The 27,492-nt window shown below is 36.2% G+C and overlaps 1 protein-coding gene across 2 annotated transcripts in view; it reads left to right on the plus strand.

The window, feature by feature from the left end:
• The window catches only part of VPS13B (vacuolar protein sorting 13 homolog B), an 802,016-nt gene that overhangs the window by 664,823 nt on the left and 109,701 nt on the right, over positions 1 to 27,492 (plus strand). For both annotated transcript variants that reach the window (XM_061172062.1, XM_061172061.1), the window contains exon 40: positions 26,961 to 27,157. In XM_061172062.1, coding sequence (XP_061028045.1) covers positions 26,961 to 27,157 — 197 coding nt within the window. The remainder of the gene's footprint in view (positions 1 to 26,960; positions 27,158 to 27,492) is intronic.

Genomic DNA, 27,492 nt, shown 5'->3' on the forward strand with positions numbered 1-27,492 from the left:
TGGTTAGGACTTAGTGCTTTCAATGCCAGGGCCCAGGTTCAATCCCTGGTCGGGGAACTAAGATCCCACAAGACGCATGGTATGGCCAAAAAAAATAATAAATTAGTTTTTTTTTAAAAATGAGAAGACCTGTCAGGGGTCTCAGAGAAGAGATGACAAAGGCTGTAAACTGGGGGCGGGGGTGGGGTAGGTGAGGAGAGGGGAGGTAGTAACTGGTGTGGAGAAAAATAAATGAATGCAGGAGACATTGTAGAGAAATAATCTATGTTCTTGACAACTAATATGGTAATTTAATGAGAGGGAGTAAGAGAAATCATAGATGACAGCTAGATTTAAGCTCCATAGGAAATATGGTAAGACTATTTACAAAATTTTGGAAATAAGAGGGGCGCCTCTCATGCTGGGCTCTATCACCCTGCTCCTAACTGTGCAGATTATATCTCCTACTGAAGTCAACTACAGAAGTGAGTGTGTTCTCCCCTAACTACAGGTAAGAAAGCTGAGGGTCTGAAAAGTTAAATGAGTTTCCGTGGGCCTCTTCTCCCTGAGAAGTGCATGAATGCACACAAGATTTAACATACAATTTCAAGAAGTTTATAGACGCCTGTAAGCTGTATATGAATCTTTGATGAAGAATCCCAACAAGAAATACTGCCAGAGCTACTGGAGCTCTGTGTCCATTAGGATTAGGTTCAGATGTGAGTGATAGAAAATACAAAATAACAGCAGCTTAGGCAAAACAAGCTTCTTTTTCTATCATACATGAGAATAATCTGAAGGTAGGTGGTCTAGGGTTGTATGTGTCTCTACGAAGTCATGAGGGCCCAGGTGTCTTCTTGCTTCCTGCTGCTCTGCTGTTCCCAGCACTTGCTTTTCCTTCATGGTCCAAGATGGCTGCACATGCTTCAAGCATCTCGTCCCCAGTCCAGCCGGAGGAAGAGGAAGGAACCAAAAAAGAGCAGAAAAAGATGTTTCTTGGAACCCACACCCTGCACACTGTGCTGCCAACATCCCAGAGTCCAGAATTGTATCACGTGGCTACTCCTAGTTAAAGGGGAAATTGGGACTCATTTGCTAAGGAAGAAGGGAAGGTGAGGTCTCGGGAGACAACCGAAAGTCCCTGCTGGCATCACAGCTGTAACTCTTGGGGATCCAGGTGCACACTGTCTGCTGTGCTAGCCAGCCCTGTGACCTGCTTCTGCTTCTGGCCTGCTTGTGAAATTGATTCATCACTTAGTCTATGGTGCAGTAAGAGAACTCACTTTCTACTTCATTAGTGAATAGTCTGCTGAAGCAGAATTTGTGGAGAAAACTTAAAAAGCAAATGAGATTTTTGAAATAAAAATAAATAAATAGTTTGAAATGCTAGCATTCCTTGGGCTTCAAAAAAGTAAGAGGTGGAGAAGGAATCTGTCAATAAGACGTGCTTTTAAAGTAAATGGAAAACATTTGCAAATTGGAAGAATACTGAAGTCACTTTTGTCGTGTCACTATTTCTCTTTTCCTATTAAATACTCTTATATTTAGAAAGGAGGGAGGGGAAGCTTTTTTTTTTTTCCTGGAAACGAAGAACTATGCCTAGCAATCAGCATGTTTGATGTTTATTGCTCAATATTAAAAAATGTTCACGCTATAAAAATAAAAAAAAAGAAAGGACAGTAAATATGAACTGATGGCCTATGATCATCTTTTTATGAATTATTCTCCCCAAATAGAAGTATTTCCCCCAATGAGAGTCACAGTAAAAACCATTATTTAAAAAGTAGGACTCGTTTCCTGAAAGCTACAATACCTTGTTGAGAAAGTAACAAACAGAAAGAGAAAAGTGAAGTACAGAGAGGCAGTATAGCCTAGTTGTTAAGAGCAAAGATTCTGGGAATTCCCTGATGGTCCAGTGGTCCACTGGTCATTGGGGAACTAAGATCCCATAAGCTGAGTGGCCAAAAAAAAAAGAGCAAAGATTCTGGAACTAAAGTGTCTGGGTCCAGATCCAGGGTCCACTGGGTGATCTTGGGCAAAATACTTAAGTTCTCTGTACTTTAGCTTCCTTATCTGTAAATTAAGCATAGTAATTTGAGTTGTTGGGAGGAATAAATGATTGCTAGATGTGAAAAGCACTTAGAACATTGTCCTGCACATAGTTAATGCTTTATAAATGTTAGCAAGTATTACTTTCCTCTAAGGGCTTACTGTCTCCAGGTGCCAATTTGTCTCTTATTCTGTCCTAGATTTTGAATGTAGGGGAAAAACTGAGTTTTGATTACAAACTAAAAATTCTTTATCCTTTTACCCATTCTTTTCATAAAGACATTGGTCTGAAAAATTCATTTCTTTCATATATTTTCAAGCATGTATGGCCTTCCAATTTTCTTATTCGACTCCTAGTTAGGAAAAAAAAAAATCAAACTTGAGAACCTTACCTTATTTTGTAGCAATATTTTAAATGCTATATCAAAGTTAAGAATCTTGATTCTCTTATACTATTAACACTTTTTTAGCAGCTTTTTTGAGATACAATTCACATACCATACAATTCATGCATTTAAAGGGTACAATTCAGTAGTTCTTAGTATATTCATGGAGTTGTACAATTATCCCCACAGTCAATTTCGGAACATTTTCATCGTCTCAAAAAAGAAATCTAGTGCCCTTCAGCTATCACTCTCCAGTCTCCCCCTCCCCCAGCCTTTAGCAACCACTAATTTACTTTCTGTCTCTATATATTTACCTGTTCTGGACATTTCATGTGAATGGAATCATATAATTTCTGATTTTTGGTGACTGATTTCTATCATTTAGCATAATGTTTTTCATAGTCCGCCCACGTTGAATCGTGAATCAGTGTTTCATTACTTTTTGTTACCAAATAATAATACATTGTATGGATTTACCACATTTTACTTACTTACCATTCATCAGTTAGTTGTTAGACATTTGGATGTTAGCACTTTTTTTTTTTTTTTTTGAAACCAGAAAACTCTTTATTGCAAAGGTACAAAAGGATCACAGCAGAGATGTACAGCAATAAATTAGGTGTGGCCAGGAGGGGACGGGCAGGCATGGGGCAAGCGTCCCAAGAACAGGGGCCACAACATAGGGTCTCCTCAGTAATTTATATTGTGATAAAAGTTGGGTGTTGGCACTTTTTGAATTCTTATCCACTTGGTCTCTGCTCTGTCCTGCAGACTTGAGGGGAAGGACCAAAAGGTGATGATGATGATTAATAATATTTACAAGGTGTTCTTATAAGCATTATCTCTAAGAGCTTACAATCCAAGCTTCGTGAAACAAATACCTGGGCAATTATCACCCAGTGTTATATAATAAGTGTTCATGGAAGTACTGGGAAGGAAGTTCATATAAAAGTTGATGAGCTTCAAAAGTAGGCTTAAATCCAGATAGTGGAGGATTTTAAATGTTATGCTGAGACATTTGGGCTTATTCCACAAACACATTGTTCTGTGAGGGTAGTCATTAAGGTTATCAAGCTGAGCAACAAGCGTGGCTGATTACAGAGCGAAGGGTGAATTAGAGGATACTACAAATATACTTTGTTTTTATTGTGTTCACTTTATTGCACGTCACAGATTTGTAGTTTTTATAAATTTAAGGTCTGTGGCAACCCTGCATCAAGCAAGTCTGTCAGCACCATTTTTCCAACAGCATTTGCTCACTTTTTGTCTCTGTGTCACATTTTGGTAATTCTCACAATATTTCAGACTTTTTCATTATTATTATATTTGTTATGGTCATCTGTGGTCTTTGATGTCACTATTGCAAAAAGATTACAACTTGCTAAAGGCTCAGATGATGGTTAGTAATTTTTTTTTTTAATATACACATAGGATTTTTTTTTTTTTTTCTGGCTTTATTGGGTCTTCGTTGCTGCGCGCAGGCTTTCTCTAGTTGCGGCGAGCAGGGACTATTCATTGCAGTGCGCGGGCTTCTCATTGCGGTGGCTTCTTTTGTTGCGGAGCATGGGCTCTAGGTGCACAGGCTCAATAGTTGTGGCTCGCGGGCTCTAGAGTACAGGCTCAGTAGTTGTGGCGCACGGGCTTAGTTGCTCTGCGGCATGTGGGATCTTCCTGGACCAGGGCTCAAACCTGTGTCCCCTGCATTGGCAGGCGGATTCTTAACCACTGAGTCACCAGGGAAGCCCAATGGTTAACAATTTTTAGCAATAAAGTATTTTTTTAAATTAAGGAATGTATGTGTTTTTTAAGGCATAATGCTGTTGCACACTTCATAGACTACAATATTGTGTAAACGTAACTTTTATATGCCCTGGGAAACAAAAAAAATTTGTGTGACTTTAATGTGATATTCACTTTATTGTGGCGGTCTGGACTGAACTCACAATAGCTCCAAGGTATGCCTGTATAGGTCGACTGCATAGAGACCTATTCAGAGCACAATTACTCAGGAGTAATGAGAATGACAGCTGGAATGGGAAGGAGAAAATGAATGTAAGAGATAGACATCTGGAGGTAGAATTAATATTAGATTTCAATGCCTAGATACAGATGATAATAGGGGGGGGAAACTAAACCCTGTGGGTCTAGCCTAGGTGACTGGATGGATTGAACATCATTCATGGGAACTGGAAATGTCACAGAAGAAATGAGGTAGTCAGATTTGTGGAAGCGATACCAAGTTCTACATTGAACACTTACAATTCAAGGTTTTATAGATGAATGATCATGAATGAAATGCCTACCACAAGTTTGGAAATGTATGCTGACAATTCAGAAAAGGGTCAGATTATTTAAGAAAGGGTTTGGGGAGTCATCCTCATAGAAGTAAAAATCAAAGCCACGAAAGTAAAATAGAGGGAAGTCGCACTTAGAGAGAATGAAGCATTCAAAGATATGAGAACTAAGAATAGAACCATGAGAAATCTCACTATAAATAAATAAATAGTAGATTTGGAATTGTGGTGGGTTGAATAGTATCCCCCCAAAATTCATTTCTACCCAGAACCTCAGAATATGACTTTATTTGGAAATAGGGTCTTTGCAGCTGTAATTAAGTTACGATGAGGTCATACTAGATTAGGGTGGGCCATAATCCAATGACTAGTATCCTTACAAGAAGAGGGAAATTTGGATAGAGACAAGTACACATGGGGAAAAGGCCATGTGAAGGCAGAAACAGAGATTGAAATGACACAGCTACACACCTAGGAAAGCCAAGGATTGCCAGGAGCCACCAGAAGCTGGGAAGAGGTAAAGAAGGATTCTTCCCTAGAGCCTTCAGAGGAGCATGGCCCTGCTAACACCTTGATTTCAGACTTCTAGCTTCCAGAACTGTGAGAAAACAAATTTCTGTTGTTTTAAGCCACCAAGTTAGTGGTAATTTGGTATGGAAGCCCTCAGAAACTAATAGAGGAATCAACAAAGGAGTGGTCAGAGAGGAAGACCTAGGAGACTACAGTGACAGCAAATACAGGCATAGTGAAAACTTTAGGAAGCTTGGAGAGCTCAGCAGAATCATGACTCCAAACAGACAGAGTACTGTGGACTGGGAAAAAAGCTGTGAATTTGACAACTTGGAGATCACTGTTGACTTGGAGAGAAGTTTTAGTCACCAGGGCACCGTGGCAGAGCCATTCCCCTATAATAGCCCATCTCCTTCTTGGATACTGTGCTTGGGTCACATTGGGCTTAGTTGTTTGACATTCTCACTAGACTGTAAGTCCCATGAGAATAAGGTTCTATTCTTTATTCATCAATATCTCCCTGTCACCAACTGCTATGTCTCCCAGAGACCAGAACATAGTAGTTGCTTAGTAAGTATTTGTGGAAGGACTTAAAGGATGGAGAGAAGAAGTTAGGAATTAGAAGTTATTAACTTGGTTTACACAATTCTGTGGAGGAAGTTATTGGTCGGAGGGCTTAGAAGTAGAGAGTTGAGTGATAAATTTCATTCCTTGGAGACAGAAGAAATTAGAGGCAAGATGTCAATTTTTAATAGTTGTAAGATGACAATGACAAGGCCTAAATGAAGGTTTGGTCTATATCTATATGCTTTTGTGTACTATCCAACAAACCTTGATAAATGGTAGTATGCCAAGGACTAAAAACAAACGTGGCAAAAGACCCTAAGTTTTCAAGATTGGAAGAGACAGTTTTTTGCTTTTTTTGCCTCTCGTTTGTTGTTTATTTATTGTCTTCTTATTTAGTGCCAGCCATTGCTAAGAGCATTATATGATTACCTAACTTAATTCTTAAAATGCTACAAAAACTGTTATTCACGTTTTACTAAGGAAGCTACAGCTCAGAGAGGTTAAGTAACCTACTGAAGATGCCCTTCATGAAACACACTTTTACATGGGATCCGTGTTTCTTAAATTTTGGCATGCATGGGGTGGTCCAAAGCAGCCTCCTTCAAGCACAGACTCTTTTTTGAAATGAACTCTTGTTTTCCAACCAAATTCTATGTTCTACTCTATAGTGCATTTTTATTAGTTTTACTGTTATAAAAGAGTATTCCATCTCATTACCTATAATTATGTTATAAAACTGATTGAAACCAAAGTATGTCAGACAGTTTTCTCTATCTTGATGTCACAATGTTTTAAAAGCCTAGACTTACATAAATAAGTCACTGCAGATGGCAATTCTTTTTTCACTGATTTATCAGCCACATAATAGTGAATCACTGAGTAAGGATGCTCAGAATGCTGCCAAAGCAGCTAAATAATATGTTGGTTTTAGGCTACTCTTAGATGGAATTTTGATAAGTGGTTTTTCTTGATAACAGTTCTTGTATCATATATTGGACTGGAATGGTTGCTTCTCCAATGTGCAGTATAGGAGACAACCTCTTTTCACTATCAAGGAAATAATACTCATACAAGGGCATTGTCAACGAAGAGATGACTGATAATGGTTGTTCTTTACTTTTGTGAGTCTTGCTATATATAAACTGAACCAGAATTCTGAAAGGACTCATTTTGATTGCAACCAGCTTTCTTAACACAGCTCTCAAACTTCATTTTACTGCAGTGATCTTGAAATACGTATAAAGTACATTCACAGTTTTATCTTACAGTTGTTGATTGGAAAGTATTTAGCCTTAGAAAAATGTTTGCTATATAAGCCAACTTTGAACCATTCTTTAAAAATAAACAATGATTTCATTAATTTTACCTGTATTTTTACTCCCTATTGTGACCAGTACCTTTTTCTCTTTAGCTACGTCATGGTCCATCTGTGTAAAATAGTAAGCTTTCAAATTTGCTTCCTATTTCATTAAAAATTTATCTTAAAAAATGAGTACTCTAATTATTGAATTTTTTTATCTTTTTAAAAATACCCTATTGAGCACATTAAGAAAATTCAAAGCTTAACTTTGATGTAGGGTAATCTTAGTGATTATTGTAGTGTATTTTAGCATATTAAGAATTTTTAAATGGTCTTGAAGAATTAACTTTCCCACAGTTTATTCTATTGTAGGTTTGGCTCCATCTACAATAGATACACAACCCTACATTTTTTTCCCAAGCAATACCTTGATCTCTTTAAAATTTATATACTATGTTGGAAACCTCCACTTGATACTTTATCATCAAGTATAAAGTAGACCTTCATAAATACCATCTTATTAATATAGCCAACATAGACCAATAAAATAACCACATCACTAAAGTCGATGTTGTCATCTAGTGGTAGGGTAAAGAACCTTAGTTTATTGGGCAATTTTTCAAGTATGTATTGCGTACGCTAAAATTTACCATTTGATAGTATCTATTGGTGATGGCATTTTTTTAAATTAAGGTATAATTGACAGATAATATTATATTAGTTTCAGGTATACAACATAATGATTCAATATTTATATATATTGCAAACGTCTGGTCAACATCCGTCACCATACATAGTTATAAACATTTTTTTTTCTTGTGCTGAGAACTTTTAAGGTCTGCTCTCTTAGCAATTTTCAAACTTACAGTATGATGTTAACTATAGTTGCTATGCTGTATGTTACATCCATGTGGCTGATTTCTTTTATAACTGGAAGTTTGTACCTTTTGACCCCTTCACCCATTTTGCCCTCCCCACTCCCTGCCTCTGGCAGCCACCAGTCTGTTCTCTGTATCTATGAACTCAGTTTTGTTTTTTGGATTTTGGTTTTTTTAGATTCCACATATGAGTGAGATTATACAGTATTTATATTTCTCTGTCTGATTTATTTCACTTAGTATAATGCCCACCAGGTACATCCATGTTGTGACAAATGGCAAGGTTCATTCTTTTGTATGGCTGAATAATATTTAATTGTGTGTATGTACCACATTTTCTTTATCTGTTCATCTATTGGTGGACACTTAGGTTGTTTCCATTTCTTGGCTATTGTAAATAATGTTGCAATGAACCTGGGGGTGCATATATCTTTTTGAGTTAGTCTTTTCATTTTCTTCAGGTAAAATACTCAGAAGTGGAATTGCTGGATCATATACTGGTTCTATTTTTAATTTTTTGAGGACCCTCCATACAATTTTCCATAGTGGCTGAACCAGTTTACATTACCACCAGCAGTGCACAGGGGTTCTCTTTTCTCACCAACACTTGTTATTTCTTATCTTTTTTATAATCGCCAATCTAACAGAGGTGTGAGGTGATATCTCATTGTGGTCCTGATTTGCATTTCCCTGATAATTAGTGATGTTGAGCATCTTTTTATGTACCTGTTGGCCATCTGTGTGCCTTTTTTGGAAAAAATGTCTACTTAGATCTTCTGCCCATTTTTTAATCAGATTTTTTTTTTTGCTATTGAGTTGTATGAGTTCTTTATCTGTTTTGGGTATTAACCTCTTACCAGATATATGATTGGCAAATATTTTCTCTGATGATGGCACTTTTTTTAGCTCTCTTTTTTCCCCCCTTTTCCTTTTTATTTTCCTTTTTTTGATTCAGTGCAAATGTGGCCTTTTCTGAGATATGTGCATGGTTTCATGACAATTATTTGTTATACGAGCTCCGCCTTCTAAAATGATTCTTAAATCAGTTTTGAAGGAAGTTTCAAGCAATTTTTAAATTTTTCCTTGATTGATATGCTTATTATATTATTCCTAACAAAGACTTCTATCATCACATCTATTTTAGTTGAGGAAAAAAATCTGATGATTCCCTTTGAAAAAAATTCTAAGTTTCTGTCATGAAAAATTTACATATACGAAAGTGAAGAGTTTAGTATAATAAACTCTGTGTGTCTCTCACACACCATTAGTAATTATCAATGTCCTGTTGTCCTTGTTACATCTATTCCTCTCACCACTTTTTGTTGATCCTGTTATTGTTTTTCCTGGAGTATTTTAAAGGAAGTCCCGGACATCATATTATTTTACCCATTAATAGTTCAGTAAGCATTGCTAACAGGTAAATATTTTTAAACATAACTTCAATATCTTTATCACAGCCAACAAAATGAACAATAATTCCTCAGTAACATATAATAGTCCATATTTAATTCTTCCGATTGTCTCAAAACTATTTTTTTTGAGTTGGTTTGTTTGAATCAGGAGCCCAATGAGGTCCATACATTGCATTTGATTGATATGGTTCTTATCTCTCTTTTAATCTATAATAGTTCCCCCTCTCTTTTTTCTCCCCTGTGTCATTTATTTGATGAAGAAATTGGATCATTTGACCTCTAGAATTTCCTATATTCTGGCTCACTTTATCCTTATAATATTGTTTAACATTTTCCTCTATCCCCCATATTTTCTGTAGTCTAGTAAGTAGTTGTTATGGAAGCTTGATTAGATTTTATTGGCATTTTTTTTTCTTGTAAATAATGCTTCCCAAGTGACACAGTATTCTTCCTATGGCATCACAATGGGAAGCACGTGACATCTGCTTATTACACTTTCAGCAATGTTAAAATTGATCGGGTCATCATCCATCATCATCAAGTTCACCATCAACCTTTTGCACATTGGTTTTAGCATCCATTGATATGTACCACAGTTGGTCAGCAATTTCCTCAACCCACAGAAATTAAATCCAATGATTCATTCTTCACTAAGAGGGAAGAGGCAACTTGCATTTATTGAGCAATTTCTATGTCCCAGAAATTTTGCTTGGCAGTTTACCTGCATCCTTTCATTTGCCCTTCCCAAAATCTTGTGCATTCTGTATCATCATTGTAGTTTAATAGGTAAAGAAACTGCAAATAGAGAGGTCATATAGCTAGTAGGTGACCCAGTTATGCTGGTTTTAGGAGTTGTTTTTATGGAAAATTAACCTAGAAAATATTAATTCTTATTTATATGAAGAAGTAGATAAGATAGTTTAAATATAAAGACCAAACTGAATGAGAATGAAAACATCTAAAGCATTTGTATTACTATCAATAAAGTGATGTCAGTGTCATATAAGCTAGGTACCTCCCTTGCCCCAATTACGGACCATTGGAGTCCAGCAAATAATTTATTTCAGTCTTAAATATCCCTTTAATGAACTAAAAATGTAAGCTATATGGTAGTTCATTTTACAGAAAGCCATGATGTCTGCCAAGTAACATTTTTATAAAATGAAAACTATATCATAAAGCATTTTCTAATAGTGAGGCATGCTAAACAATGCAGTGTTGATGAGAGAAATCTTGAAATTTCTTCTTCAAGTCTTTAAACATCATTTGTCTTCATGGTTTGGAATTAGTCTTGTCCAGAGCAAGTTGATGTCTATATGACCTCCCAAAGTCCTTTCTAGTCCTGTGATTCTCACACTAATGAATTTAAACAGAAAAGGATTATTGGGCCAAAACTCGGAGTATCTTCAGAGCCAGAATGTAGGAAAAGTTACAAAATACAGATGTCTGTCAGGGATGAGGTCCAAAGGGAGAAAGAAGCAGGCCAGGAGTTAGAAATAGATATGTTGTTGTACCAAAAAAAAAAGTTTTGAACTTGGCCTTTAGCCAAAAGAATTTTTTTTTAATACTTAGATCTAACTTTTAAGCCATAATATTCAGTTGAGGTACAATAAAGTCTTGGGGTTGAGGATATGTAGTTGGAAAAAAAAATTATAGTTCATTACATTCAAGGAAATGCAGACCAGCTCTCAGTTCCTCAGACCTGTGCCAGATTATGTGTTTTAGAGAATCAATAATCCTATATTTTTCATTCAGGAGTAAAATCATTCTGATGCTCTTTGGAATTGTCAGTATTTGCATATCAAGAATTACAAATGAAAATCAAAACCTTTAAAATATTGTTTAATTATGTAAGATATGACAGAAATGTTTTTACTTTTTAACCCTGAAAGTAAGCCATTCTTTTTTTTTATGGAAACATCTCTAAAATTAGTACCATTTATTTTAATTGCTTACTAAATTTTTAAGAAGTGGTTGTATTGGAGAATATAAAAGAATTTGTTCTTTGTGGGTTTTTTACTTTTTTAAAAGTGACATGTTCCAAGAATACTTTTTTCCCTTGGGCAGCAGGGTCAGAGGAAGAGGATCAAGTAGGGAACACCCATGAAGGTGCCTGTCATTCTGTGTGAATATAAAAACTGATCTATGGGCTCAGCTTGTTGTTGGGTTGTTTTTTTTTTTCAATCCTGTGCATACTATTTATTAGTTTTCTGTTTTACATTTTTTTGTTTTGCGTGCATCTCGAGAGAAAAATTTGTCCCATAAGGTCTGTGATGTACCCCTAAAACAGCAAATTAGGTGTCTGTGGCTTTTATTCTAGTCTGTGATATGTTATGAATGTAACTAAATTGTCTAAAAAGCATTCCCAAAGCTCATCTTTTCCACATTACATTCTTTCTACATGATGATTCGCTTAACAGGACATAGGTCACCACCAAATAATGGTGGTCAGTACAGCCAGAAATTCTATCTGCAGATTTATGAAGAAAGAGCCAGTCATTCCAACCCAGGAAATTTGCCTCTCTGTAGATTTTCTGAGATGATTTTGCAAGACTTAGAAAATTATAGATATCTGTGAGAGCCTTCTTTGTTCCCTCAGCCACCTGAAACCTGAAAACAAACCAACTGAACAGAGCTGTGGTTTGATATGTTCAGTTGGTATGTAAATAGACATATTTTCTAACACCCTGTGGCTGTTCTTAATGGTAAATCAGGAAAGTATAAGGTTAAGAGTGATTGGCACTAAACTACTGTAAGTCATTATTTCAGGCAAATTTGACATGACATATAATAGGAAAAGAATCACAATCAGTGTCAAAGGCATTCATGTTTCCTTGCAAGAGTATAAATCATCAGTGTGCCTGACTGCTTTTCTTTTGCATTTCACTTTGGGACTACAGTGTTGAGGTGGCCATTTGCGAGTATGATTGTCCTAGGAAACTATACAGTTTACTCATGTTTGCTTTATCAGATTTGAACATATATTTGAAATTCCAAAGAGTTTTGTGTGTTGTGAACAAAATTTAGTTATATAACTGATGACAAAAAATTAATGCTTGCTGATTTTCAAGTTTATAGTCAAATTTTATCCATTTTTTAAAAAGCTGGCGGGTAATTTGTGCCAATTACCTGTCATTTCTTGTCAGTTGGATTTTATGTATATTTGAAATATGACAGTTCACATTTTGTTTAATGATATGTGTTTTGTATTCAGTCATAGTATTTCCAAGGTAGGGAAGACTTTGAGTTGAATCCTGAAAAGATGAAACACATCTTGTACATGTGTGAATTTATGTTATTTTTATATTTATATAGTGTTTATTTCTTGACCTTTTATATATTGTTCATTTCTTGACCTCCAGGGGGCCTTCCCTGATATCCTCCATCTCCACCCAAGCTGGGAAAGTTGCCCTTCTTTAGGACACCCTGGGCCTATTTATATTACTGATTCCTTCCTTCACTTTGGGCTTCTTGAGGGCAGAGTTTATAAGATGTTTATCTTTGCTCTCCAGTGCCTAACATAGTACTTAGTGGGTGTTGACTGTGACTGAGTGAAAGCTTAAAATGAAATAGAATAAGATTAGCTTAATGCATTGAGACTGTCTCCTAAAGGTAATTGCCAAAGTAAGAGGCCCTGCCTGCATATTCGTCTTCCTCTGGGCTTTACATACTATTGTCTTGATCAGTTTGGTGGATCTGTGAAGCCTCCTGAATGAACAGGCTGAAGACAAGGAGACCCTTGTAATATTTCTGGTAAGAGGATTAAACAAAGAGAATAGCAGCTAGGATTATAGCTCATTCAGCACAGGAGAGTCAGGGAGTTACAAAGGTACACAAGCTGGAGTTCCATACGCACAGATATACACAGATAACTATGAGATAAGATTGTATTACTAAGTGCCAGTAAGAAGAGTTTAAGCTATATGCGTTTGGGGAGTTCAGAAGAGAAATCACTTCTAATTTTGATTATTAGAGAAGACTTTTTGATTTGTTTATTTTTCTAGAAGGAGATGAAGAGAATAGGTTTGAAAGATGGATGAGATTTCAAGAAGCATAGATGGAGACAAACTGATGGCAGCTAAAGGCATATGTAGTATAAAAGTAGGAGGTTAGTTTGGGGAGGCAGGAAAGGACCAGAATTTGGGCATAATTCCCTAGGAATGATAATGGAATTTGCACGGTTTCATTTTTACCACATTGAGATTTATTCCCCTAGCACACTTAATCCAGAATACCAGAAGTCAGCCGAGGTTACTATTTTGAAAACTATACTGTACAGTCTGCCCTTTACTCAGGGGTTGATTATGCAGGCTTAGTTTTTTAAATTTTTCATACTTTTTCTTCTTTTTCCTTCCTGTTTTCTGCCTACAAATAATTCTTCTTCCCATAGTACCTCCATCAGAGTTAAAATCACGAGTCACTATTGCCTACTTATTAGCAGTTCTGTATAAGACCTGGTGAAAAGACAGTATGAAAAGAAACTCTCCCACTGATAAACAGTTAAACCACATTAATTTGGACTGTAAAGACAGGTTCAAATTTACCAGAAAAGTATGGAGTAATTGTGTGAAAACAAATTTTTCTTAAACACACTTTAAATCATTTCTGGCAATATCAGGTACTTAACTATTTATGTATTACTTGTTGGCAAGTTCCATGAAGTCACGAACCATGTCTGTCTCCCTTGCTGGCCATTGTATCCCCAGCTTACCCTTGACATAGAAACAATAAATATTTGGTAAATAAATTAAAAATACTTGATAGGCTAATTAATCTCACTTTTACACATACATTTATATATGTGTGTGATATATGTGGTACATATAAAACTATATACTAAATAGAGTATAGATATAGTCAAAAATTGTGAAGGGTTTGAGCTTTACCCCATTTGCAAGTTAACAACTTAGCCTGCCAGAGTTTCATGGATGCTGAAGAAAATATGGGAGCGCTGGATCAGAGGTGAAGGATAGTTTATTACCTACAACAGTGTGTCTGCATATGTGCCAGTTCCCCAAGCCTCAGTTCCCTTAGGGTGACATGAAGAGAGCCAGGTGATGCTTAAACACACAGTGAGTTACATTAAAAGAGAGGAACCCCAAACTCAGGGAATCTGAAATTTTTGAAATGGGAAGTAAGCATGCCTGCCCTGTTCAGAGACAGAGAGACACTGTCTCTGTCTTCCATAGCTGTTTGCTATAGAAATGAACTTGAGAAGATCATCTGGAGCAAAGACAATGTCTTTTTCTAAGATATGTGGAAATGTGATAGACCTGTGGAAAAGTATCTCCCAACAGACATATACTCTAAAGGACCTCTGTGAGGGCAACACTTTTCATCTAATCAAGGAATCAGCGAATTACAGCCTGCAAGCCAAATCCAGCCCACCACCTGTTTTTGTAAATAAAATTTTATTGGCACACAGACATACTCATTTAGATATTACTTACATGCTGCAGTAGGCAAAGTCAAGTAGTTGCAGCAGAGAGCATATAGCACGCAAAGCCTCCGGTGTTTGCCATCATCTAGTCCTTTACAGAAAAAATTTGTTGACTGCTCAATCTAAACATTTAACTTTATGACAAGCCTTCATAAAATATTCCAAGCTTGCTTTTTTGTTCTAAAATATTTTCAGATTTTTTAAAGTTATTCTGTAATCCCAGTTGACTTCTTCCCAATTATTAAGGGTTACCCTGTCTGTACTATAGTTTTCTCTTATTACAAAGGGTTGTTAAGAGCAATTATCAGTGATTACTGTATTCTTAACTTTTTTAGTTTTGAAAACAATCTTATAGCAGATTATCACAATACAAGTATTTGGTTTATGAACATTGCTTATTTGTCAGGTTGCATGCTTTTGAACCTCTGCCACAATCAGGTAACTAAAATATGGGAGTCATCATAATAAAGTGAATGAGCTCCCTGGGTTCTAGAATCCTACAGTCTCAGGTCTGCAACTTACCATTGAGATCCTTAGCAAGTTGTTTAACCCTTCTTTATTTTTCTCATCTGTAAAATGGATATGCTCTTACTAACTTAAAGAATTACCATTGAGATGGAATAAAACAATGAAAATCTTAGCACATAGTATGCACTTTAAAATATAAACTTTCTTCCTAAAATATAAAGTCAAAAAGCAAGTCCTAAAGTGATATTTATATATCACTTTAGAGTTTTAAGAGCTAGAGTAGTCTTATTCCGTCCTCTGAATTTTTTATGGATAAGAGTATTGAGGCTCATATTGGTAATGTGACTTCAAGTCAAGGTGACAAAACTAGTTTGCAATTAAATTTAAATTAGAATTAAGTTCCCCTGATTCCCAATTAGTGTTCCTTACAGTATACTATGTACATTTGACTATTCCATACAGATGAGTAAAATACCTGAACAGTTAACAGCTGAGACTAGAACACAGTAGTGAGTTTAGGGTTTGTGGCCTCATTAAAAGAAACCATAAAATAGTAAAGTTGCCCTTGCTCTAAGTTAGTTTTGACTCAGAAGTTCTTAATATATTTTTATTATTTGTCTTTATGGAAAATATTATCTTGAAAGATGTCATATTACACACCTGCATTTGCTTGAAACTTGGTAGCTTGATAAATTGATAAGATAACTGGGTCATATGTTAAGTTTTTTGAAAAACGAACCCAAACATAGATCCTAATAAAAGAATGTTACACATTTCCTTTTAAAGACTAAAAAAGCATTTCTCAGGACTCTTAAATTACCATATTCTGATACCAAGGGAAAATAAAATCTGGACTTAGAGTCTTGTTTGTACTTAGAAGGTTTTCCGGACAGGAAGGCAGTCTTGATGCAATGCAGTAAGCCACAATACCAGTGGGGCATTACAGGTGAAAAATGCAGCTGTACCCCTTCACCACAATGTATTACAACTGTACGCTGGAATATTTCCTGTACAGAAATAGGGTTTGGTTAACTTTGTTTCCCAAGAGTAGATCACATTAAAATGTTATAAAATCATGATTTCCTGCATTTTGAATACTTGTGGTTTCTCAACTGGTTCCAATATTTTAAGTTGTTTTTTTTTTTTTTTGTATGACTGCTATTAGTTGAAGATGTATAGAAGCTTTTCTTTTCCTTCTTCAAAATCAACTAAAAAGCAGATACATATAAAAACTGGTATTATAAGCTAAAAAATTTGAGATTATATACATATTTGTATTTTATGCCATTATTAAATGGTGGGTTTATACTTTGAAGTAGAAGCATAAAAAACTGACATGCTGCTATCAGAATTCATTTTATTTTTAATTAACTATTGAAAAATATCTCTACTCAGTTGCTTTTGTTTTGTGTGATGAATATGTTTCTCCTCTTATAAGTAATTGATTGTAGAAATGTTCTTCATGTTTAAAAGGACAGTTACTTAGGTCCAGTAATAATCATAAATAGAAACCACATCTGTATTTATAGAGGCAAAGCTGGTTTTTTACCTTGTTAGGTTTTAATGTTTATATTGCTCTTTACATATCTTAATTTCTATAATAATATATAGATGTCCATTTATCCTAATTGCTATAATAATATATAATAAATTATCCTAATTTATGTAATGATACAATGTATATATACATTGTCTCTTTCAGTCACCCATCAATCCACTATTTTATGCTCAGACCTCACATTCTATATTTTAACTCTCCACTTACCTACTGTCTAGTCATCAATTAAAAACTCTTTATCTACCTCTAATTTTTCTAGTGCATTCCCCACTAGGGAATATATTTGGTCTTATCACCACTTTGACATTGTGATAAATGTAGTGTATCCTTTTACTTGCTTAATGAGATAAAATAACTTTCTATTAACAAAATAAGCGTTTTACAACAATTAACTCTTTCAAAAGTTATCAACTAGGAATGTTCCAGTGTGAAAAACCCTTTTCCCACCTAGGGGTGTAGGTCAGAAAGAATTCGAAGAAATCGATACTTGAGGCAGTGGATAACAGAAAACTTTAAAGCTAAACAAAAGGCTCAAAAGGAAGATCTGGGGAATGAGATGTCCACACAGACTTTGAAAAGTTCCAACAGATTCCTGGGAAACTAGGAGGATATGTACATGCATAAATCTGTGCACTTACCCCAGGCTCTGCACATGCTAAGAATGACCTAAGAAGGCCCTGTGCTCTCACCTCAGGCTGACCTTAAGGCTCTGCACAAGCAGGAAGGGAAGGCCAGGGGAGAGTTGAGGGCATGCCTTAATAGGCACATAGAGCCCCTCAGCAGAGACTGGGTATACTTGTTGTTTCCAGGCCTTTAAGGAAATCTCTGTCTAATTATTAACTGACCACTAAGCTCACCAAGTAGAGACTTCAGTGGCCACATATAAAGAAAACAGAGTTTTTAGAATTAATTCATAAATGTTAGTAACAACAACAACAACAAAAAGAGAACAAATATCAATGACAAGAAGCCCTGGGGCAGGGAGTCTGATTTCCACAGTTGCCATTATTTATTAATAATATAATAATAGTAATATAGTTAATATTTATTAATATAATAAAATTTTATATAATTTAAAATGTCCAGTTTCCAACAAAAAAGTATGTGCTCTGCAGAGAAACAAAGTCTGACCCATATACAGAGGAAAAAAGTAATCAATAGTAACTGTCCCTAGGATGCCCAGATGTTGACCTCACTAGACAGACTTGAGCTGTCTATTTTGAATATGTTCAAAAAAACCTAAAGAAAGCCTTGTCTAAAGGACTAAAGGGAAATATGAGAATGATGTCTCACCAAATAGAGAGTATCAATAAAAAGATAGAAATTGTAAAGAAAAAAAAAAAAGAAATCCCAGAGTTGAAAAGTATAAAAAGTGAAATGAAAAATTTACTAGAGGGGCTCAATAGCAGATCTGAGCAGGCAGAAGAAAGAAGCAGTGAATTTAAAGATAGGTCAATTGAGATTATTGAGTGTTGAAAACAGAAAGATAAAAGAATAAAGACAACTGACCAGAGCCTTAGAGACTGTGAAATACCATCAAGTGTACCAATATGTGCGTGAGGGGAGGCCTAGAAGTAAAGGAGAGAAAGGAGAATAAAGACTATTTGAAAAGCTAATGGCTGAACACTTCCCAAATTTAATTAAAAACATTAGTCTGCACATCCAGGAAGTTCAATGAACTCCATGTAGAAAAAACTCAAAGATTTCCATACCAAACAATCAGCCTATCCAAAAAACAAAAACCAAAAACCACCCTGACTGCAACTAGAGAGAAGTGATTCATCATATATAAGGATGCTCAGTAAGATTAACAGCTGATTTCTCATCAGCAACCGTGGAGACCAGAGGCAGAGAGATAACATATTCAAAGTGCTGAAAGAAAAAGGTAGCTAAAGAGAAAATAATTGCCAAATTAAGTAACTATAAATGACTGGGATTAATGGTAAGGGTCGAAATGTATTCTGCATTCAGATTTCTTTCTATGAATCCACTTTAAAGAAACTGAAACTGGAAATTGTAAATGATACATTATGGAGTCTATTTTTCTTCTTTAATCTAAAAGTAATTAAAGAGCAAAGGATTTATAGCCAAAAGGTCTGCCACTTACTAAATGTGTAACCTTGAACATATTACCTAACTTCTCTAAGCCACAGTTCACTTATCTGTAAAATGGGAATAATGTATTCCTCACTAAGATAATATACAAAAAAAGTTTGTAAATTGTAAAAGGCTGTTCTTCTACCACAGCTTCCATCAGTATTTTTATTACTGCTACTACCAAAATCACGGATGATGATGGAAAAGTGAACTGTTTTACCCCTACTGTACTGACCTGTTAATTGGTGTCCTGAGAAATCTGGAAATGTAGTGGGAGGAGTGATAAAGATGGTATCCTCTGATGTAACCTAGCCTTAATAACTTACTACTGAATGGAAGTTCCAGCTTTGTGCTAACCAGCCCTACACAGTCAGCTAGGCTCTCTATTTCGTCATAATATAAAGGAAAGGACAGTTGAATCAGATTGATAGAATGTGTCACTTGCTAAATACTACCACCTCTTTATTATGTACGTAAATACAGGGAACACACTTCCTCTGTATCCTTTTCTTAGGTTGCTTGGTGGCACTGAGTGGGCAAAGGGGCAATGGCCCAGCTTTAGCAGTCCCTGGACAAAGAATTCAGACCTGTTTATCTATGAGCAGATGGGCAGTTGCAACCCTGCTAATAGTCTTGGCAGTACTATTAAATAATAAAAACAAATTAAGTGCCAAAATATTCTTTGTACCAAAAATATTTTTAAATGGCCAACACACATGCAAATCTTCCCAAATTAGCCATCAAATGGAAACAAATCTTGGAATCATATTTTAAATGCAAAAATACATGTGCTTTTACCAACTGGCAGATATACAACCTAAAATATATTCATATGCAGAGACCACATATGCTTAGAGTACAGTTTATTATATATGGCTGGCTAATTTTTTAGGTCCTGTCAAATAATGGATAGGAAAACAAAATGTAATAAAAATATATATAATCTTGACAGTCATTTGAAATGTACCATGTGTTACATGTGGAATGTTTTCCAGTGAAACCAATTTACTTGTTCCCACTTCCCATGACTCAGTACTAGATATTTAGGCTTTCTAAACTATTTTTGGCAACCAGACTTTCTTGGAATAGTCATCTTTCCTTCAAGTTATTCAGTGCAAGCATTAATAATAAATCCTCAGTTATAGATATGTAACTAAAAATCATTCACATCATCTCCTTCAAACCTAAAAGCACAAAATAAAGTTATTTTAAATAGATCACACAAAATAGAGCCCAGATTTATTCCTGAGAATAATTAATTGCTGCCATATGAATCACAATGTGACTGTGTTAGATTTTTAGTTTAATTCTGTTACTACTAGACTAGAGATTAGCTGGGCAATGTCTACCTCTAACTGAAAGGCAAAGGAAGATTAGTGAGCTAATGAAAAGTTTGTTAAAAGTGGGTGTGATTGCAAAATAATTTGAAAGGAGAGCTCAGTATATAAAACAAGACCTTTTTAGAATAGAAGACTGTAAAAAAGATTATTTTTTCAGCACCTATCTTCATTCATAAATTTTAAAACTATTTATTGAGCATATACCGTGTACCTCACTCTGTGCTATGAGTTTATTGGAGAAATAGCTGGAGTTCGTTAAGAATGCTTGTCAGAGAACACACGGAATGCAGCCAGGCCTCAGGAAGGAGTAGTAGGCTACTTTTAGAACCACAACCATTGTCCCTACCCTCCTAAATGAGGTCTTAATTCCAACACATGCCTCGCTTCCCTCTTTCCTAGTCACTACCCAAACTGTACGATTTAGCCCCTCTTGCCTAGATACTGATTTGTATCCCCTTTTCCTTCTCTTACCAAAACTCCTTTCTCCTCTACCTCCCAAACCCTTCCACTGAGCCCTCTGGAACACCTGTTCTGTGACTAGTGAACTTCCCTAAACCTCAGCCTCTTCTTCAAGAATTTCCTCTACCTCTTCACCTTAAATGAAATCCTGCTGTCCCCTGGGACTCTGTACACCACTGTCACCCGCCCTGAGGTGGAAGCAGTTTATTCTCCCACATCGTTTTTACCTCCGGGTCAGGAGATAAGGTGCTCTGCTGCTCACCTATGCCACTTGCCTGTACTCTTCTCCCCTCCTGTAAAGGCTTCCTGCTTTTTTGAGACTCCTTCCGTCCAATTATATCATCCTCACCCCTCTTCGTTGTCGCCGTCTGCTATTTGGTCGTTTGCCCTCATTCTCAGAAGTCTTCAGCCCATGGCTTCCAGCCTTTTTCTTCACTGCCGTCGACATCCGTGTGAAAGAGGCAGCCAGAACCCCAGCTCCTCACTCTAGTGACCTCCTCCTGCACTCCGTCTCAGTACTCACTCCCACACACAAGCCCTGGGACTTGCCAGCATCCCAAACTGCTCCACCTCCTAAATCTTTCATTCCAGCATCCTAATCTTACTCACAGTCTTTCCATCTCTCCAGCCCGCTCATTCGGCAAGCCCCAGTACAGTCATTCATTAAACCGTATAGAGATCCATAGTTCTCTGCTTTCTCCCGATCCGTCAGCTTACTCTGTTTTCACATCCCCTTTTAACCAGTTTACGTTCTTAATTCGTCATTTAAAACACCTTCTTGCAAAAAGTACCCTAAACTTCATTGTTCTCTTTCTTTCCATTACACTCTCCTGACGAAAGGCTAAGGCTGGTTGAGTCTACAGGTATGTATCAACACAGTTAACTCCCTCTCCAACTCTCGAGAATAGCCAACTCCATACTCAAGATTTCCACTTGGATGGCTCATTGATGCCTCCAACTCAGCTTGTCTAAAAATGAACTTACGATCTCCCCTCTTCCACCTGATGCCACAAACCTACTCCCCAGTGGGACAAATCAATCTTACCCATCCCAGTAAATGACATCAGCACCCATACAGTTGCTTGGGCCAGAGACCTGGGGGTCATCCTTAACACCTCCCTCTCCTATACCTAATCAGTCAACAGATTTTTATTTCTCAAGAATCTCCCACATACCACTCCATTGCCACCAACCATACCATAAGCCATCTACATTTCTAGCACAGATCACTGCCCTAGCCTCCTAATTGCCTGTTCACATCCGTGCTTGCCCCATTCTCTTTTAATACATTCTCTACACAGTATCCAGAAACTTTTAAAAACATAAATTTGACTTTAAGCATTGCTTCTTTGCTTAAAACCCTTCAAAGAGATCTCATTGACATTAAGATAAAGTCCAAAATCCTTATCGTGGACTAAAATAATTTAGTTTTTATTATCTACATTTCACAAATGAGGGAACTGAGGCCCAGGGTCATTAAATAAGGTGCTCAAGGTCATAGAGCAGTGATTAAGGGTCAGGGCCAGGATTTTATCCTAAGTGAATGTAATACCAACAAGAGTTTTTTCTTATGTTGGAGAAATTTTAAAAATAAAGATTATATCTATATGATTTGTAAACCTGTGGCTCAATATATATTTCAGTGGACAGTTGACTAAAATTACCTTTAAAATACTAATTGTACTGAGTGTTGTTATCAGCTTTTCTTTTGAGGTTTTGAGGACAAAAATGTTCTTAACATGGGGGAAAGGATTAATATGTGACTTTTGCAAATGCACTTATAGGCATACAATCTTAAACTTTTTAAACAGAAGTTTCATTTATTAATACCCCTTTATTAACCAAGGGAAATAGGGCGTATAAAGGAAAATACTGACAAACACATAACACATATTTTATGATGTATTTCTATAGTAGTTCTCTGTTGTTTCCTAAATTTTGAGAGTAGCCTGGAATGTTCCAATTGAAGTATGTAACCTCAGAACCAGCCTCACACAAAGTTGTGAACTAAATAAAATTTTTCTTTGGCTTTCTTCCAAATCTCTCTTTTTGAACTTTCACAGTTTCTCTTTGCCTAAGCCCCAGTGTTGGTACAGTTTACTTTCATTGCCCTTAAACTACCTAATGGCTTCCCACAATGGTTCCCAGCTTGCATTGCCTTTTATTATGGATTTATTCCAACTCTCTCCTGTACGTCAAAACTTGCTAGTACTTTTTTCTTAAGGCCTCACTCTGCTTTCCAGTGTGACGGCCAATTTTCATAAGCTATTATACATTGATTTTCTTTTAACTAATTAATTTATTTATTTTTGCCTGCGTTGGGTCTTTGTTGCTGCTCACAGGTTTTCTCTAGTTGCAGCAAGCAGGGGCTACTCTTCGTTGCGGTGCGCGGGCTTCTCATTGCGGTGGCTCCTCTTGTTGTGGAGCACAGGCTCTAGGCGCGCAGGCTTCAGTAGTTGTGGCACACGGGCTCAGTAGTTGTGGTGCACGGGCTTAGTTGCTCCGCGGCATGTGGGATCTTCCCGGACCAGGGCTCGAACCCGTGTCCCCTGCATTGGCAGGCGGATTCTTAACCACTGAGCCATCTATTGTATATTAGGTGGAAGTCCCTATTGTATATTAATTTTAATGGAGAACTTCTGGAGACAATACCAGAAACAAGTCTTTTTTTCACCCTATTTGCTGTGTAACCTCTCTACCAAGAAGATGATTTTTGAACTTTACATTCTGTTAATTTGTTACTAATAAAAAAAAAAGATAGGTATGTTAAATACGCTTTTCTAAACTCACTTGCCCTCTCGCATGAGATTCTTATGTGTCTCACCCCACTTCCCACATCTTATCCATTTCTACTTATGACTTTCTTAAGCTAAAGGACTGACTTACTGGCAGTCTAGAAAGGAGTTAGGCAAGGAGATGTTCCTTTATCTCTCAAGTAATAGGCAACATACAGGGAAATATTTTAATAGATATGCAGCAGAAAACCATATTGAACTATGATTACAAGGTTCCTGAACATCCAGGCTCAAGGTTTATTATTTTCTTCCCACAGGTCCAACCCATTGTTAAGAGATCTAACAAGCAGGACTCTTATTCACAACCTATCTGATTCTTTTAACAACACCCAAGCTTCAGAAGTGTTCTTGGAGCATGAGAAGGATAAATAATTAGTAACTAACATTTCTTAAGCTTTTATTATGTGCTATTAAATGGAAGGCTTTGTCTCTTTTAATCCTCACAACAATTCATGAGATAGTTCTGTTATTATCCCCTTTTTAGGGATATGAGTACTGATGTTAGAAAAATTAATTTGCCCAAGATTTCATAGCTAATGGAACTAGAAATTGAATCCCATTAGGTATAACTCCAAAGTATGCTTTAATCTTCTATACTTCTTTGTGGAGAATTTTTAATGTGCCATAGATGGACTGAATCACCCAGGATATGTGTATTCGTTCATTCATGAATTATTCATTCATTCATTCAGCAACATTTTTTGAACATTCACTGTATACAGTTTGCCAGGTTCTGTGAAAATCCAAAGCTTAGCCAAATGGAAATCATTCCCTCAAGGAATGTGTCTACCAGCGAAAATGTCATGTATAGAAATAACTGTAACATGAGGTGTATAGTGATAAGAGCTATGAAACAGATTCCCATTTTTAAAAACTATTGGAGTTCAGAAAAGAGAAAGCATTTCTCCATCTGGGAGGTGAAAAGGCTCAAAGAAAGGTGGTATTTCATTTGGACCTTGATAGATGGGAAAGATTTAAACATTAGACAGTGAGAAACCAGGGATTCTACGGGTATTTGAGGCTGAGAGACAGTATAGGAACAAAGACCCAGAGAGGGGAAAGTTAGAAAAATGTATGTCATGGAAAGCAAGAAGAGGGAGAATTTCAAGGAATGGTGGCTAAAAGTAGAATTTATGGATATGTCACTTGTCCTTATCACTAACCAAAACATATGCTCTGTTTCATCACACTGTTAGCCTCTTATGCGTATCCATTTTGTGCCCCTTTCTTCCATTTAGCACGTTGCCATACATGGATGCTCAAGTCCCTGTTTAAGGAAAAGAAACTCTTATAGGTGGAGGTAAAATTTATTCCCATTCAAAGATTTAGAATCACTTATTTAGGAAAGGAAGGTTAAGGAGAAATCTATTCATTCAGGAAGCTTTTATTAATATCCTATTATGTTCCAAAAACTGTTTGATTTTAATATTTTTAAAAATAATATGCCATTTTTGCCTTAAGGATCACAGAGTCAACTAAAGGAGACAAACATGTAAATAAGGAATGGCAAAATGTAATGACTTCTATGATAGAGGAGTGAGTTGGATATGGAAGTGACACAAGAGAGGCAGTGACCAGTTCTGAGAATGGTCATAATTAGGAAATGCTTCCAAAAGAGGAGACACATCTGAGCCCAGTCCTTTTTTTTTTTTTTTTAAGACAAATGGAATCAACTCACATGTTCTATTTTGAAGCTTAATTTTTTTTAAGTTAATAATATATCTTGAGTGTCTTTTGTGTTAGTATATATAGGTATTCCTTATTCATTTTAACGGTTGTACAGATTCCAGTCTATAGATCTGCATGTTATATTTAATTCCATATTGATGGATATTTGTATTTTTCCAGTTTCTTACTAATACAGTACTGAAGTAAATACACACACATGCACACACACACACATACTTGTATTGGAATATCTGTAAGACAAATTCTTAGACGTATCCTTCCAAGCATTTAATAGATATTGCCAAATTATCCTTCAAAAATAACGGGTAGAAATGCTTTTTCCCACACCTCTACAGAAATTGGAAATGTCAGTCTTTTCAAACTTCCAGATTAATAAATAAAAATACTACATTATTGCTTTAATTTTAATTTATGTAGGTATTAGTGAAGTTGAGTATCTTTGCATGTTTACTGGCTGGTTATGTCTTTTCTTCTGTGAATTAATTGCTGTCAGAATCTGGGATTTTACCTTATGCAAGCTAATAAATTAGCCTGTTAATGTTTTATGGATGCTGACAGAATATATTAGACTTTTGGGTCAGAAACAAAGAATATTATTGCTCGTGGCACAGCAAACAGTGTGTGCATCATGTTTGCATTGGTTTCTCTTGCCCCCAAGTCCCACAAGGGCGATGCAGAAGGGCCCCCAGGGGGATGCTCTGCATGCAGTAGATAAATGGCACAGCATGGAGCATGGAGCTTGTCAAATCAACCTCTTTTAGAGCAAGTCTGCTCTTTGTCCTGGAAAGAAACTTTACCTCATCACTCAAGGATACTTTCTGCAAACAGAACCTGAGAAATGGTCCCTGTTAACAGCTTTCAGGGCCTTGCATCCTTTGCATACCTGGCAAGAACATGCAGGGACGTTCAGGGCCTCTTCCAACAACTTTCTTTGCTTATTTTTCTATATGCTTACTTATCATTTTCTCATTGATTTGTAAGAGCTCTCTGCTATCGCAACAAGTATTTGTAGATCTGTCATTAACTATTACCTGTTTTATCCTAACCTTGCTTTTTATTAATTTTGATGTTATCAGTTGTGAGGTTTGTTTTGCTGTTTGTTTTACCATCTGCAGGTTTCATTCCATACACAGAAAAGGCTACCCTATTATGATAAAAATATTAAATGATTTTTTCTCTTATGTTTTCAGTTTTTAGCCTTTAATATTTTGATCCTTTTGGAATTTACTTACATATAGGAATGATGTAGGGACCCACTTTGGTTTTACCAAATGGCTAACCAGTTCTTGCAACCTCATTTCCCATCTTTCCCCTACTTGTTTGAAATGGTACCTTCCTCACATACTAAAATTTATCTGTACTTACATATTATTATTTTTTTCTTCTTCTAATCTATTTGTATGTTACTACTCCAACCTTATCTTTTAATTTTAATTAGTATAGCTTTATAATAGACTTAGCATCTGGTAGAATTTGTTCCCCACTCTTTCTCCTTTATTTAAAAACTTTCTTGACTGTTTCCACATATTATTCTTGAATGAGTCTTTTGAAATAAAGTAGGTAAACAGGATGAATATAACTATGAAAAGAAATCCTAAACTACTGTCCTTTACAACTGTATCCCCTTTTAAAAGTCTCATTAATGTTATAACTTTTATGAAGATTCAAGTTGCATGTCAACAAATACAGAAGCATCATTTCTGCTTGCATCTTCTAAAATCTTCTTTCTTTTAATATAGATTCCTTGTAGTTTGGAATACTGGGATGAACTCCAGAAGGTTTTCGTTGCATTTCGAGAATTTAGTCTGTCTGAAAGCAAAGTTTGTGAGCTGCAGTTGCCAGATATCAATCTTGTGAATGACCAGAAGAAACTGGTATCCTCGGATCTTTGGAGAATTGTTTTGAACAGCAGCCAAAATGGAGCTGATGACCAAAGGTAACTCAGTGAACAAAGTGAAAAATGAAATAGTGGCATTATACTAGGAAACAATCGTCAAGTCATCTTATCTAGTGGCCCCTCACTTAGCTATATCGCAGCTGTCTAGCAGCTGCATCTGTCTGAACTACAGATGAGAACCAGGAAGTAAGATAGAAGCTGATGTTTCAAAGTCTGTGTACTAAAATTCCTGTGTTTTACTGTGAGCTCTCTCTAAGAACCTGTTCCTTAAATATAAAAGGAGAAAAGAGGAAAAAACAAACTTCAAAAAAAAAAAAATCCAGTTATCCTGAGCTAAAAAATATAGAGGAAAAGAGCCATACACACTTCAATAG

The sequence above is a fragment of the Eubalaena glacialis genome, chromosome 17, assembly GCF_028564815.1.
Source record: "Eubalaena glacialis isolate mEubGla1 chromosome 17, mEubGla1.1.hap2.+ XY, whole genome shotgun sequence".
Lineage (NCBI taxonomy): Eukaryota > Metazoa > Chordata > Mammalia > Artiodactyla > Balaenidae > Eubalaena > Eubalaena glacialis.